At 36.2% G+C, this 16,484-nt stretch overlaps 1 protein-coding gene across 4 annotated transcripts in view; it reads right to left on the reverse strand.

Annotated features, from left to right (window-relative positions):
• Positions 1–16,484, reverse strand: part of ATP2C1 (ATPase secretory pathway Ca2+ transporting 1) — a 171,632-nt gene that overhangs the window by 3,082 nt on the left and 152,066 nt on the right. For 3 of the 4 annotated variants that reach the window (XM_080823122.1, XM_080823124.1, XM_080823123.1), the window contains 3 exons: positions 15,962–16,057; positions 14,708–14,849; positions 11,873–12,662 (listed from right to left, as the gene is read on the reverse strand). In XM_080823122.1, the coding sequence (XP_080679248.1) occupies positions 12,532–12,662; positions 14,708–14,849; positions 15,962–16,057 (369 nt within the window). In that variant the 3' untranslated portion in view covers positions 11,873–12,531. Of the gene's footprint in view, positions 1–11,872; positions 12,663–14,707; positions 14,850–15,961; positions 16,058–16,484 lie in introns of those variants that run through there. The other variant, XM_080823121.1, reaches the window with a different exon arrangement.

Raw genomic sequence — 16,484 nt, forward strand, 5'->3', positions numbered from 1 at the left:
AAAAGTGAGGGTGCCAGACACAAAGTAAACACCTTTAAGTACTAGGAAAATGAGACCATGGCAGGCTTAGGAACACTTTACATGCTCCAGGTTTTAAAGCAGAAGTTGAAACTGTAATGTCTCCAACAAATTAAGAAATAGCATCCTGAGCTCCTAGATCTAGAAGAGAAGGAGGAAACGCTATGAAGAAATTAAAAGATTAGTGATATATGCAGCAATACCAGAATCTTAGGCCATTTGTTCTATTGCAGGTATTAACCCATTAATGGGATCTGAAATTAAGGAGTCACAACCAGCAGTTTTTTAAGTGGAAATCATCAGACATGCATATCATATATTCAATAGTTATGCAAAATGTACTTCTTACTGTGGATTGCAGTCAAAAGACTTTGAAAGGCACTGCTCTGGAACATCAACTAGAGGCTGCTAAAATTATAAATAACAATAGAATTGTGAAGGTGCTGGCCAGTTCCAAATAAAGAACTTGAAAGTAAGCAAGTGGAATGAATCCAATTGGGCAAGATCTAGAGATCTGGAGGTAGATTCCCAACCTTTATTTGCATTCATACAAACGGTGTTCTTCCTTTCTTCTGTACTCTCTTACTGGTATATTCCATCAGTGAGAACCCTAAACATGGTTTTAAGCTACCATTTTGAACAGGCCTATGTTCGGTTTCTAACATCTGGCCAACAAGTCTTTCCACTTTCCTAGTGAGAAGTAAAACTCTTAGGGGAGTAAGCCCAGCATCAGCCAGTGTTTCATATATACCTTCCAAGTATTGACTGGCAAAAAGCACAATCCTACTTGTTCCTAAAGTTTTCAGCCCTAAAGACTGGTTTTTGTTTCAAATAAAAAGTTCTTAAAATTAGGAAATTATTGTTTAATTTTAGGATGAGGGCATGTGGCTCTGTACTTTTTATGTCTCTGAAGAGATCGATATTCATAGAAGAATCAAAAACAGTCACATGCTCTATTTTTGATATGTGTTTTTCCAGAAAACAGTAGACCTAACGGGGACTACAAGCACATTAAGTCCTCTGTTATATCAAAATTCTCTTTTTTTTGATTCCTACATTTGGGAGCCAATCTGGAAATTATACCAGTATGAAAGTCCTATTTCCGGGCTTTATCATCAACACTGCTTTTGCAAACCACCAACCTTGCATGAAAAACCATTTCTATTTCCACCTTGGCAACTGGTGTGGTAGACACCAATCTGAAGAGTATATGGGCTAGAGTTTAATTAAAAGTCAACTGAATTCTATCACTCATCTTTTTCATTAAAAGTTTTTCAAACAAAGGGGCCCTCCTTCAGTAGACACTGAGGTCAGGTTCCCTTCTCTAACCACGGCAGTCAGGGCCATTCACTTGAAATGAATTCACTGCCTTGCAGTGAAGCAGTTAAAATCTAATAATGTCCATTAACTCTTACTCTCTGATAATTAAGGAGTTACCCCACCACATTATAGATCTTCTCCTAGATGTATAAATCAGAGATCATAAGCACTCCACAAGGTATCTGAGGGGTTTACCAAAGAAATACGACACAGTACCTGAACCTCCAAATCATATAAGCTACTTGGGGGAGACAAAACACAATGAAATAAGAACATTTTATGAAGCAATCTCTCAGCCACAAAATGGCAAAGAGCAGACTGAACGCTACAATAAAGTGACAGTAGTCACGAGGCTGAGGACAGGTTAAATCACAAGATTTGGCTTTAAGAGATAGCGATGTAATTCAGATGAGATACGGGGGAAATGGAAACACCTCTGTAGAAGAAGAATGTTACACACTCCACATTCTATTTGGAAAATTTGTTTCCCGTTTTCAATCAAGCCTATAGGACTTGCTCTTTCTGATTCAATTCTAGCTAATGAAAGCCTACCTGAGGCTTTGCAAATGTAAGTCTTCAATTAGTTTTAAGTACCAAAGGGACTCTGGACAGTTTTTTTTAAACTGAATAAATTGGGGCGCATGTGTGGCTCAGTGCATTAAGCGTCTGCCTTCAGCTTAGGTCATGATCCCAGGGTCCTGGGATGGAGTCCTGCATCAGGTTCTTCGCTCAGCAGGGAGCCTGCTTCTCCCTCTGTCTGCTGCTCTCCCTGCTTGTGCTTGCTCTCATTCTCTCTGACAAATAAATAAAATCTTAAAGAAAACAAAACAAACAAAAAAAGATAAAGACCTTGATAAATAGAAAGGTCTTAGAATTATCTTTTCTTCTTTTGTGTATAAATGAATTAATGATGATGCCTCAGTTACCCTATCTGTAAAACGGGGATTAAAATAGTTCAAATTGTTAGAGACAAAATGACATATACTTTTAAGTTACTTCACCCAGTGCCTGGCACTAGAAACATGTGAGGAATGCCAGCCATTATTGTGACATCCACACAAGAAGACCAAGAGCAAAGCGAGGGATCTGAGAAAGAGAGAGAGGGGGTTGAGCAGAAAGATCAAAGCACCATGACACCAGCGGCTTCCAGAGCTAATGGCAGAAATTTTGCCGAGGAAAGATCAACACTATCAAATATGGCTAATGGGAGGACAAGAACATGAAAACCTTAAAGCAACTCCAGCAGAGTTGTCTGGCTGAAGCCACACTAAAAGGAGAAGTGCCAAGAGAATGTGAAAAGGCAGCCAAGCTCAACCTCAGAAAATAATGAAAAAAGACCAGAAGGAACTATCCCTGTGGATACTTGGGCCCCTTTTTTCTTGTTATCAAAGAATTTTCTATATTGTCTTTAAAACCCAACTTGAAAGAGCCCTGGATATGTTTAACAAAAAGAAAAACTTAATAGCAGATACGACCACTTCCTATGAATTTCTTCTTCCTGCAACTACCAGGGTTATATCCTAGCCTTACCCCATAATCCTAAGGAGGCCAAAGCAAGTTTTTTCCCTTGGTGAGATTTCCAGAGTTCCATGGGTAGCACTCTATAGCACATGTTATTTGGCCACCAGGCACTCCATGAACCCAGAGCAGCACCGAGAAAGTAGTCATCCCCAAAGTGAGAATTTCACAGAATTTCACTTCTGTAAAAGGACAACTCTCCCTAGTACCTGACTCCAAACATGCTGACCTTTTATTTTTTAGTGAGGTGGATATAGGGTACTTGGTATATATCGCATTAAGGTCTTACACATACATTGATGCACTTTAGTCAAGACAGCTGAAAATGATTCTGCACCTTGTATCAATTTGAAATTAAATACTACTTATTTTGGGAAGATGTATTAAAAAGATGCCTCCCCACTTCCAGCAATAGCTTTCTGAACCATATATGGTAAGCTGCTTTGGCATTTCTTTCCAGGTCTGAAATTCACTAAAACTCAAGTTCATCCAATTATAAAAATCCTAAGATGAGGACCTCATGCTGAGGAAGAATGTTTTTAAACATTCAAAAGCATGACGGCACCAGGCCATGTACCAGTCTGTTAAAATGGGAGAAACAGATGGATAAGGTAATACATGGAAAAAGCATTTCCAGCTTGTTTCATTGAATACAGTTTTCAGGGAGAAAAATCAAATTTCACACAAATGTGGCAATGCACATGCAATCACTTTTACTCAAACTAGTCTTGATAACATCTGAGGTATCTGGTTAAAATAGCAAAATCTTTCAATATTTATATATTTGTGTGTATAAATATGTGTACATGTATACCCATATACATACACATGTATACATATGTATTTTTAATTAATTTTCTCATTATGACTTTGGAGACACTGGGGAGATTTCTGTGTACAATATAACTCATTGTCATCAGGATCAGGGAATACCTAGGAATGTTTTTGTTAAAAAAAATAAAAGCTGATAAGAATGTATCAACATTGGGTTTTTGATCATTTATAAGCCTGAACCATTTGTGAAAAAATTATGCCATCATGTGAGCTAGCGTACAAGATTAGGAAAACTTTTGTATGTTTTTTAATATAATTGGTGCTTTTTGGAGGATTAACTGAGGTGCTGTTTCTTCTTGAAAAATTGCCATGTGTCTATCTGAACATTACTCTCCTCATATCTTCCTGATTCATCTGTATTACACATTATGGGAGAATAAATCAAAGGATGTTGTCATGGAAAACAGAAAGTCTACTTTCCATTATCTCAATGCTTCCTAACATGGGTACAGAATAACAAACCGTATTTCATGATGGAGGGGGGGCTATGTAGATTAATCCAGCTTTAAAAGAACTTTCTCTGAGCTGTCAGCTTTTTTTTGAGTAAATACTTATATCTGAAAAAATGGTGTTTGTAAATGTGCCATTGAGAACTGCTATAAATTATTGCTAAAATTGCTATGGTTATACAGCATTTTTATGCCTTTATAAAATACTGGCAGGAACCCTGTCTTCAGATTTCCTATTCAGTTGTCACTCATTTGTGTAATATGAGGTATAGTTGGGAAGTTGGGGGATCTAGGGGTTCTGTTGGGATATGTTAAGTTAGAAATACCTTTTAGGCACTTAAGTGGAAACATCTGTCCGAAGCCTAGGTTACTTTGGGTGTTGAGATTATAAAGTGTTTTCCTCTTCCCCTATTTAAAAACCTCTTCAATGAGTACGTTGTACTATTTCATAATCAGAGAGGTAATAGTTGATGCCTCTAAGAAGGATGGCATCAAGAGAGCAAGCTTCTGATGTTCCCTTGTCTTGTCACAAGAAACTATGGAAAATAAGAGGTAAAAACAGTAGGTAGGGGGGCCTTTGTTGTTGAGATCTGGGAATGGTAACATCCATAAGCCCAAGTTTCCAATCACAAAGTACTATAGTCCCTCAAGCTTTATGATGTATACAAACTGGTTTTTTTAAAAAAGATTTTATTTGAGAGAGAGTACAAGCAAGAACAAATGAGCATGGAGGGAGGGGCAGAGGAAGAGACAGAGAATATCAAGCAGACTCTGCACTGAGCATGGAGCCTGACATGGGGCTCAACCTCATAACCCTGAGATCACGACCTGAGCCAAAACCAAGAGTGGACGCTTAACCAACCGAGACACATGGGCACCCCGCGAACTGTTTCTTAAAAGAAAAACTAGGGACGCCTGGGTGGCTCAGTTGGTTAAGCGGCTGCCTTCGGCTCAGGTCATGATCCCAGCGTCCTGGGATCGAGTCCCACATCGGGCTCCTTGCTCGGCGGGGAGCCTGCTTCTCCCTCTGCCTCTGCCTACCACTCTGTCTGCCTGTGCTTGCTCTCTCTCTCTAACAAATAAATAAATTTAAAAAAAAAAAAAAAAAAGAAAAACTAAAGAAACTGACCCTCTTATAATAATAACCATAATCTATTTCATAAAGTGATAAATCTGACAGCCAAAGGTAGACTATCAGAGGAATCTATTAAGAAATAGTATCATAATTTTACCTTAGAAATATGATAAATACTATGCAAATGTATTTTGGTTTGGAACATTCTGTTCTGAGAAAATACAAGAGTACATTTTCCCCTGTGTTGACAGGGTATTTTGGTTTCTACTATTAATAAACTTTGTTTTCCCTATATATTTATAATATAAATAAGCCTACTCAAATTAAGCTTGCTTCTGTGTTTGTGTTAGGAAGAAACAGCCAATAAGAGGGTAGGCCACACTTCTCTTGTGTGTTTAATAAGGAGCACAACTCAGATGGGACAACAGATCTGAACACTCTACCCATTCACTGTAAGAACAAGGAGCCTTGGTGATGAGCTGGGGCTGTAACAGCTGTTGATGATGATGTTCTGAGAATAGACTAAGACTCTCTGACTTCCTTCCTAGTGGAGAATTAGAGGAGTCACTGACATTAAATGTGGTATCAAGTGCATCCATCCCAGGTAACATCCTGCTGGGAGACTGGAAGGTAGAGAAAAATGATGTCACTTCCTTTCTAGTCCACTAAATGCCATCCATTGGCCAATTTTCCTCTTTTTGAATTCCTATATGAGTAGGCAACCTTTATTCTGTAAACAGCCAGAAAGTAAATACTTTAGGTTAGTGAGCCATATGATCTGTTACAACTACTCATTTCTGCTGCAGCATGAAGCAGTGAAAAATAATACATAAATTAATGTACATGACTGTTTTCCAATATGACTTTACTTACAAATCCAGCAGCAGACTGATTTAGTTTATCAACACCAAAACTAAATCAAAAGTCCATGTGGGCAACTTAGGGAAGTATTAAAATAAACTGTTTCACTCATTTGCAACACATCTAGCTAATTCATGGGCCATCCAGACCTGCTCCATATATACAGTCATAAATTCTAATGCAATCCTATTAGATAACCATATTCATGTGAGAATATGCTCACATATTGATGTGAGAAACATGAAAACATATTCATTTGTAACTCCTTAAAATTGATTTATTAATGCTTATATGTAAAAGTTTGTCATGTCTCTCCTATCGAGCAAACATTTTTTACAACCATCTATTTGGTTGGGACCTGCTATAAATGGCTCCAAAGATAATATTTTAGAAGACTCACATAAGTTGTTTCATATTGTGCTTTTCCTGATGCAGATGTGATAAAAAGAGAGCACATGCTCAAGGTACTTGAGGATTTTCTTTATGACCATAAGATGGCACCAAACTGTTACTCCTCAACTAACAGGAACTTTAGCATACTTACAAGAAGGTCTTACTAGAAAAAATTTTAATATAGTTGAGTGGATTAGTATTTTAAAAAGAGAGAAAGAGGGGTGCCTGGGTGGCTCAGTCGTTAAGCGTCTGCCTTTGGCTCAGGTTACGATCCCAGGGCCCTGGGATCAAGCCCCGCATTGGGCTTCCTGCTCCGCGGGAAGCCTGCTTCTCCCTCTCCCAATCCCCCTGCTTGTGTTCCCTCTCTCAATGTGTCTCTCTCTGTCAAGTAACAAAATCTTAAAAAAAAAAAAAAAAAAAAGAGAGAGAGAGAGAGAGAGAGCTGTATTAAGAAACACATTTTGTTTAGAGTTCAAAAGCTGGAAATACTCTGAACCCAAAATGGACCTCTAAGTTCATGCAGAACCATTTGACCAATCTGGCACAATGTGCTTTGTGAAGACTGTGAGATGTGAATTCTACTCAGAGGGTTACTAAGTAGAACAATGTAATTATTGCTGAAGAAATAATGGTGACGGGCAACCCTGATATAGATATGAAAGCAATTCTGCCAGGACTAACAGCCATGGGACCGGAATAGAAATGTGGGCCTTTGCCCAAAATATGTCAGTTTGGTTACATGTCAACAAAAAGGGAAAGGAATGGCAAAGTCAGGTGTGTACAGTGATCTGCCTGTACATGAAACATGGTCTACCCAGGGCAGCTGGACAAATGCAGGCAGTTACCATACTCATGAGGACACAGGAACAACAGCAGGTTTAGATTAGAAAAAAATTTATAAAGATCAAAACTAATGGCTCAAAGATTTTTCACTTTCATCCCCAAATTTCACCACTTAAACTTATTTTGAATAAAAGGAAAAGATTATATCAAATTTCTGTCTATATTGATTAAGGTAGTGGCTTGGACTTAAGTTTCTAATGCTTTCTTTAAAAAAAAAAAAATCCCACAACTTTATGCCCAAACTTACAGATAGATTTATTCTGAAGAGTATGTATAAGAAACTGTACCACACACACACACACACACACACATCGTTACAGTAAAGGCCATGCTGGTTGGCTCTTCAGCTGGGTTTTGAAGAACAGGTAAAAATTCTAATTCTTAAAACTGAGGCAGAGGAAAAAGGTTTTCAAGGTGAAGGAATACCATCCAAAAAGACTGATAAGTGGACTGTGTTAGAACACTGCATAAGATACAAGGCTAGAAAGATACAAGGAAGAATTACAACTAAAATGGAAAAGAAAAACAAAACAAAACATTGTTTTCAATTCTCTTGCCATAAATTTCTCGGAGCAAGCATCTACTTTCCAGCCTTAATGCCATTCACTGAGTATGTTTTCATACACAGCAAAACTTCAATCTAAGCTATGCATTTCTTTGCTTATATTCTCTCACCCTTTAAGAGAGTATCTTACTGCAAATATCAAAAAGATGCACTCCCAATAATTCAGATCAGGGCCTTCCCATCAGTAATCTTAATAACAGGTTCATTCTGAAAGCTCTATAACAGAGGAAGCTGAAATATTCCTATCTTTTCCCCTTGCATTTTGAATTTGTTTACTGAATCTTACATTACTATACTAAAAAAAACTTTGAAAAAATTTTATTCTATCAAAGCCAAGTTTACATTCATTTATTGCTTTATTTTTAGCAAAAGAATATAGGTAATGCCTGTAATAAGAAATTATTTTCCTACATTATTCTTTGTCAGCCATGGCTTTAAATCATACTGAGCTAAAACCTCTTCTAACATGTCCACCGGGAAATCTCAAGGATACTACAAACTTCCATTCCAAATTAACTTGTGTCCCACTAAAGGCTGCTCAGCTTTGGTAATTCTCCCAACAGCTCTACTATCCAAGCCAGAAAGTCCAAAAAGCCAGGGAATTTCCACATGTTTCTTTCCCCCCATCTGGTCATGTCAATACTATCTCTTAGAAGACAGATAATGCTATACCTTTATTCCCATACTGACTGCTACAGCTCAGTTTGTCCCTCTACCACTTAATCTTTTACAATTCTCTTCATCAGTCTCCCTGTTTTATCCTTACAATCCACCCTCCATGCTTCCATTAGTGTTATTTTAAGACAAAAATCCAAACTCATATCACACTCCTGAAATCTTCCAGTATGCCACCACTCAAATGTTTTTACCTTCACCACTAGGCTCCTATCTATACAACCCCCCACATTATATACCTCTTGTCTTAACTGCCCCCAAACACCTTGTGGTTTTCACCTGTTCCTTTCAGCCCTCCACCAATACCTCTGTAGAAGTTATTCTGCTGCTTCTAGGCTGGAGAGTCCTAATTTAAGGTTTGATTCAGATGCTACTAGTTCTAGGAAATTTCTTTGACAACCTCCTCCTATGAAGTTGTTTCTCTCCTTTAGCTGTGATAATATCTGGAGTAGCATTTTCCACTGTGCCAAATGTATCTCATATTGGTCTCCAGGGTTAAGACGGAGAACTCCCCACAAAGACAAGATTACTATCTCTTAATTCTTTAGACAACTAAATCTAAACTATATATAGTCTATTATATCTACATTAATATCAAGGACTGGTTAGCCATTCTCCATTATCAACAATAACCAACTCTGAAACCCAAAACCGAAAATAAGGTTGTCTAACAAGAGTTAATGGTCGGAGTGCCTGGGTGGCTCAGTGGGTTAAAGCCTCTGCCTTCGGCTCAGGTCATGATCCCAGGATCCTGGAATCGAGCCCCATATCGGACTCTCTACTCAGCAGGGAGCCTGCTTCCTTCCCCCTCTCTCTCTCTGCCTGTCTCTTGCCTATTTGTGATCTCTGTCAAATAAATAAATAAAATCTTAAAAAAAAAACTATAAAAAAAAGAGTTAATGGTCATACTAAATTTTGAGCTCAAGGAAGCTAATTATGGGGATATTCAGCTTGTCCAGTCACATACCAGTTAGAATATTTACCCACACCACGTTTCCGTATGCAAATCAGCTGTTTGGACTGTAACTTAGTCTAACAAGGCATTTCAAAGATTTCCAAATGCCAATGTAAAGGGAAACTTCCAGTAAAATGTGTGCTGAATTCATCTTAATGTATGTGTATTTTTAAAATAAATGTGCAAGACCACTACTAACTTTCATGAAATAGCTTGTTAACAGTTACATGCCCTGCCAACCCTGTCCATGAGCTCTTGAAGGACAAGGATCCTATGACATTTTTATTCTTAGCAAACTTTTGGCACTAAGTAAAAGTTTACTGAAATGATAATTCATCCATCTAAGTTTTTGCTTGAGTCACATGCAATGCACATGAACTGCCAAAGTTAATTAAGGTTCTTGAATATGATATTGTTTGACACTAATTCTTTTCACTGAGAAACTATTTTGAGTATGGCCAATACTCATGCATGTCCTATATAAAAGAGATTAAAACTTAGTGATTTCAGAAAGACTACCAATGTGAAATATGTACCTTGCATGGGTATAAAAGATAAAAAATGTGTTTTAGCGTTCTGAGTGTGGTTACTGCTACTAAATAAAGCCTGTATCCTGAAGGGGGAGGTTTTTTAGGTTATCTGGTTTCACTTTGTTTCATCTCTGGGTCATGCTATGCTCAGTACAAATGTGAGAGAACATGTTAAGCCCTGTTTCTCTGCAGCTGGGAATTATCTACCTAGGTGAATTATTTCAAGTTCCTTTCTTTTCTTCCCAGATATTTAATCACTTTGGGACCAAATAACTTCAGGAAGTAGTCTAACAGGGAAAAATCAAGTAAGTTAGTATTATTAAGGACTCTGCAAGTCCTAGGGCTAGAAATGGGGCAAAAATTTTAAATTTAGATACTAGCACATTTAAATTATCTATACTAATTTGGGTGATATACTATGGAAGATATGTATACAAATATATTCTAATTTGTTGTTACACTACAGAAAATTGAAACCTGGATGTAGTACATCTGTACTGTACATTTCACTTCTTTTTAAATCACAGATTCTATGCACTATGAGTACTGCCTAATTTTGGTTATCTTCTACATCCATAAGATTTTAATGTTAACAGTTCCGACTGGAAGGTCATTAACTTATGAAAAGAAATCATTTTTTTTTCTTTTGGTTAAAAAACCGAATGAAAGGATAGGCACATTTATTTCATGTAAGTCATAGTCTGAACCTAAAATGGAAAGCAAAAGATTGATATGCACTTAATAACATATTTCAAATCTTTGTAACAGAGAAAAAAAATCATACAAAATTTAGGTATGAGACATCACGTCATTAAAGATGAAGTGACTAGACAATGGTTTCTATGTTCTATCTAATGAGAAAAATGTACATTTGACTATTGAGCCTTAAAGGGTAAAGGAGAATAAATTTCAGACATCTTGGCTCCTAATACTTAACTGTTCCAATCACAAGGACTCAAAGAATAGATATTTTTCCTATCATTAATAACAATATTTCAGTGCTAACACTGGCAGGTTAATATTGATAAAAACTAGCAAGTGGTTTACCCTGACAGTTTAAAAAATGAAGAATAATTATAAAATACAAAACTAATGAATTTCAAGAAGAATTAAACATGTAAGAATTTAAAACCCATTTCTGTGTCAGAGAGAAATGTCCAATAGGAAAATGGATTTCTAATTTTGAATTTCTGGCCCAAATTTGCCACCACGGAAAAAAAGAAAAAAATTACCTACACCTCACCAAGCTATTATAAAAACAGATGGCATTATAAGAGTAAATCCGGCTTTTTCTCTAGCAATGCCCAATGCAACCGAAGGAAGGCAGAGAACAAATGGCGGAAGTCTGAAGGAACAGGCTCAGGGTAGTGCTGCAATCTAAGCCAAAGAAGATGCAGATACTCAAAGAGCAAGGCCAGCACCAAGTCTTCCCGTACACCCTGGTTCATAAACCATCTCTCTGAGTTTGGGGCTTTTTTTTATTAAGTATAGCATTCTATACATCCTAAGAAAGATGCTTAAAAATATATATAGAAAGACATTAAGAAAAATAAAATTCAATTGTTCAGGTGAGGTACTTGGAATTATATTTAGGGGATGACAAAATGATACTTGACAAAGTATATATTTATATTTAACTCAAAAAAAGAGGCATTAACATATTCATATAATCTATTATAAATTTCAGCCCAATCACCCTTAAATGTTTTTGATTCTATAACTAACTGTTAATTACAGACAAAGCTACTCTACCTAGAATGCCACTTGATGACCCTGTATTAATATTGCTAGACCAGACTCATAACTTTAAAAAAAAAAAAAAGCAACCATTTACACTTACTAAGAAAAGCAAACATTTACTTCAAATTGCAGTATAGGCTTTTCAATCACAAAAAGAAAGAAAAGAACAGTGATCTGACAGTGGTCACATCCTGTGCAAAAAACTTGATACAAAAACAGTAACACAAGGTGTCTGAGCTGCTTACATTGCAGGAAAAAGGAAATACAGTAGCTGAAATACGGCATTCCTGGGAATCAACTTCTAAACCAATAGAATGCCTTTGAAATGATTAAATTTATCTGTGTATTAGTAAGAAAGCCCCACCACCATAAATAGTACAATATTTAAAAATTAAAAAAAATTTATATCTATCTAAGATAGATAGTGTATTTGTACTGTTAGACCTCTTTAAGTGCAGAAGGTGGTTCAGGTTTTGCCTTTTTTTTTTAAATTAAATAACTGCCCATATGCTTTATAAAGTTCCACTCAATTGCAAAAGCCAATTGAAATCAAGAAATATGTTATCAAAGTTGCATAATTTCATTTGGGACTGCCAGCAGGTTAAAGTCTCAAATCAAGTCTTTAACGTAACACTCATTTTTAGTCAATGAAAAGTTAAAAAGTTCTCAAATCTTCATTATCCTCTTGAACTTGCCCTTCTAAATGATCCTCAGACTGCAATTCCTAGTTTGCAAATAAAAGAATGCAATATGCATCATACTTCAAGAAAAGACGACGATGTCGAACTAACATGCTTCTGGATCTTTTCTCTGCTCCTCTCAACCTTCTTTATAATTTCCGCTACTATGCACACTGAGGAGGTGAGACCCACAAGAAACAGCAGATCTGCAAGAGAAAATAAGTTGCATTTTACAACTCTTTGAAACAGCTGCAAGGCTTAATAGCTTACATTCTTCTAGCATTGTAACAGAGCTTTTAAAATACTCTGTTTTACAACCATTCTAGGAGGTACATCCAATCAGCCTCAATTTAAAAACGAGGAAAATCAGGGGCAACCCTCTCAGGTCCCCTCCCTCTTCAGGAGCTTTATAAATACTATGGCTCAATAAACTTTGCTTTGCTACCCACCAAAAAAAAAAAAAAAAAAGAAGAAGAAGAAGAAGAGGAGGAAAGTAAGGCTCAAAAATGACTTCTCTGAAGCCATATAGCTAGGAAAGGTAGCAGCCAGAGAACTAGAACATAACCTTGTAACCATAACCTTGTAACCATAATTATTAACAGCAACACAAGCAAGGGGAGTTCTCTATTTAATAGATCACACAGCCTTTTTAATTTTAATTTGATTGAAAACTGCCTATCTAAATATTATTTAGGAACTTCTATCCATTCCATTCAAGAGCCTAGAAGAATGTACCATTCAAAGACCATGTCTTTGGGGCACCTAGATGGGCTCAGTCGGTTAAGCATCCAACTCTTGGTTTCAGCTCAGGTCCTGATCTCATGGGTCATGAAATTGAGCCCTATGTTGGGCTCCACACTCAGCTGGAGTCAGGTTGGATATTCTCTCCCTTTGCCCCTTCCTTCACTTGTGTACATGCTCTCTCTCTCAAATAAATAAATAAAATCTTTTTTAAAGATTTAAAAATAAGGAAAAGTGAATTGGGGGAAATCGGACAGGGAGACAAACCGTGAGAGACTGTGGAATCTAAGAAACAAACTGAGGGTTTGGGCGGGAGGGGGGGGAGGTTAGGTGAGCCTGGTGGTGGGTATTAAGGAGGGCACGTATTGCATGGAGCACTGGCTGTGGTGCATAAACAATGAATCTTGGAACACTGAAAAAATAAAATTAAAAAAAATTTTTTAAAGAAATAAATAAAGACCATGTCTTTACAATAGTATCCACACTATTCCATTCTTACTCATTGCTTGAAAAATTGCAGCTGTTTCCTTAAGACCCCACTTTTTAAAAAGAGGAACAAGTGTAAATATGAAATTAAAAAATTGAAATTAAACTATTTAAACCTTAAAGTAAATTGTAACTTACAGCATAAAATACAGTGAGGCAGCATACCTTATTTTCATAAATACCCCCAATTAACTTAAAAACACAAGAATTAAAAGTAGCATTACCACAAAATACATGAATCCTCACCCTTACACAGGAAGATTATTTTTAAATGTACTATATCATAATACATTTAATATATAGTATGTGAAAGAATAATGTCTACCTTCCATATAATCTTAATAAAATTTTCTGCTTTTAGGGTCAGGCTGTTATTTTGTAAAACAAGAATGCACAAATTAGCAAGTAAGAATAGTGAAATATTAGTTTACTGAAATTGTAACTTTTAAGCAACCTGGTTTTCAGTAAGCCCAAATCTAGTTTTTCCTTCATATAAGATTGAAAAGTTATAAACTACAATTGCTCTATAACAAGTTTTCATTTGCTGTAGTTCAGATTTAGCAACTACAATTTGACAACTGATAAGCAAGAAAAAAAAATGCAAGAAAAAAAAATCACAAAAAATTTTAAAGCCTAGAGTTAGGCAAGTGCCCTCCCCCCAAACTTCTCCAAAAGAAAAAACTGAACACACTTTTTTTTTTTTTTTTTTTTAAGATTTTGTTTATTTGACAGAGAGAAACATAAAGATAGAGGGAACACAAGCAGGGGGAGTGGGAGAGGGAGAAGCAGGCTTCCGGCCAAGCAGGGAACCTGATGCGGGGCTCGATCCCAGGACCCTGGGATCATGACCTGAGCTGAAGGCAGATGCTTAATGACTGAGCCACCCAGGAGCCCGGAACACACTCCTTTTTCAAATCAATTCACTTTTTCATCTCACTTTTAAAAAAGTTTTTGAACAAATGCATTAGAAAATACAATAGTTCATATAAAAAATATAAATTATAATAAGATAACATTTCTTTACCCAGTATACTTAGGCTCTCGGTCTGAAAAACTTTCTGAAGTGGAGGAAAATAAATAACTAATAATTGTCCCATGATGGATCCAAGAACTGCGTAGCAAAACATTTTATTACTGCAGAGTCCAATCTCAAATACAGACTTGGTCTGTTGACAGAGCAAAGAGTTCAATTATTATTCCTTGGTCATTGAAACAGCTTCTTTATTATCACAGTCATCTCTAATTTTTAATAAACTGGACTGAACTAGGCAATGCCCTAAAATCTCTTACTGGTTTGACTACTATTTTGGAATAATTCAGGTGGAATAAAGGTACAATTTAAAGTACCTTCCCTATCAAGAAAGCTTTCTCTGCAAGAGGATGCTACAATAACATCAACAAGAGACCACAGAAAGAAAAGAAACTTACTTTAGCATTTCAAAACATCGGAAACTTCATTTGTATGATTATTTTGCTAAATCATTTCTATCCATTAAGGTGCATAATCTAAAAGCCTTTCTTAATGAATAGAGCTAGTTATGTGCGTAAATATTGTAGCTTCTTCAAAACTTAGTCTAAATTAATGACAATTCATTGTACTTGGAAAGTTCCAGCATGCCAAATAGTAACAGATACAACTGAGGATTTGTAAGGAGCTCTAGAATTGAAATGAAGAGTCAGGCCTCAAAATGGAACTAGTTTTCAAGAACAATTATTCTCTGAAAAAGTACTACTAGGTTCTAGCCCACAGCCCATTGATTTTCTATCAAAACACTTCAATCATGAAAAGGCGATCATACCTTAAGATACAACATGGGAAGAAAAGCAAATTTAAAATGTCCTAAGCTCTGACACACTGACAGATAATCAGAAAACATTAATAAGCACAAAATTTTTCTTGTACTTCTAACAATACTTCCTTCTAAAATGAGACTAATACCATCTTAACAGAAGCCATGAGGTCTGTCCAATACTCTCGGATAATATTAACTTGAACCTATCTTAAAGCTATAGATAATAAGAAAATGGAAAGAAGAAAGACCAGGCGATTAAACTTGTGATTTACTTGGATCTTCTGGTCATGGGTAAGGCTATCTGCCCAAATGCCCTATCTCCATTATGACACATTTGTAGGTACATGTTTATAGGGAAGACTGTATCTGGGGCTATAATCTGTGAAGACAAAATCAAGCAAAGCTAAAACCCCATAATCCTTGCCTACTTATAATCAGAGAGATTGTATTAATTGAATCAGTCAGCTAAGATCACCTAAGCATACCTGGGATCTAGAACTTAGTGCATTGAACATATCGAAAAACACAAAGCATGTGAAGGTCATTGTCGTGTCTCGAGGTGTTATCACATTGTCTCGTAGCTGTCAAGAGATTTTGATAAATGATTATCACTAGCTGAACTTAATGAACAAATACTGCAAGCTTATAAAAGGTTAATATTTTCTTTGCTTCAGAATAAAACAGCTTTAGTCTAAGCCATAACAAATATAAGCTACCTAAATTTCCTATATGCCATTTAAATAAATCACTAATGAATAGCTGTAATCTAAATAAACAATCTTCTCACACACCATATATTGGATGTTAAAACAACTTTCTTTTCCGATGAAATAAAGTAGCAACAGACTCAGATTTTCTAATTTTTCCCCAAATATTGTTTTTATTGTACTGATACCTTTGCAGATTTAAACTATTCTAATAAATGAATCAGCAAATCTTTTAACCCATAAAAACTGAAATTAAACTATTTTTAAATGTTATTATCGTATTTTCCAAAGAGCTCTCCTA

This window comes from Martes martes (assembly GCF_963455335.1).
Source record: "Martes martes genome assembly, chromosome: 1".
NCBI classification, from domain to species: Eukaryota; Metazoa; Chordata; class Mammalia; order Carnivora; family Mustelidae; genus Martes; species Martes martes.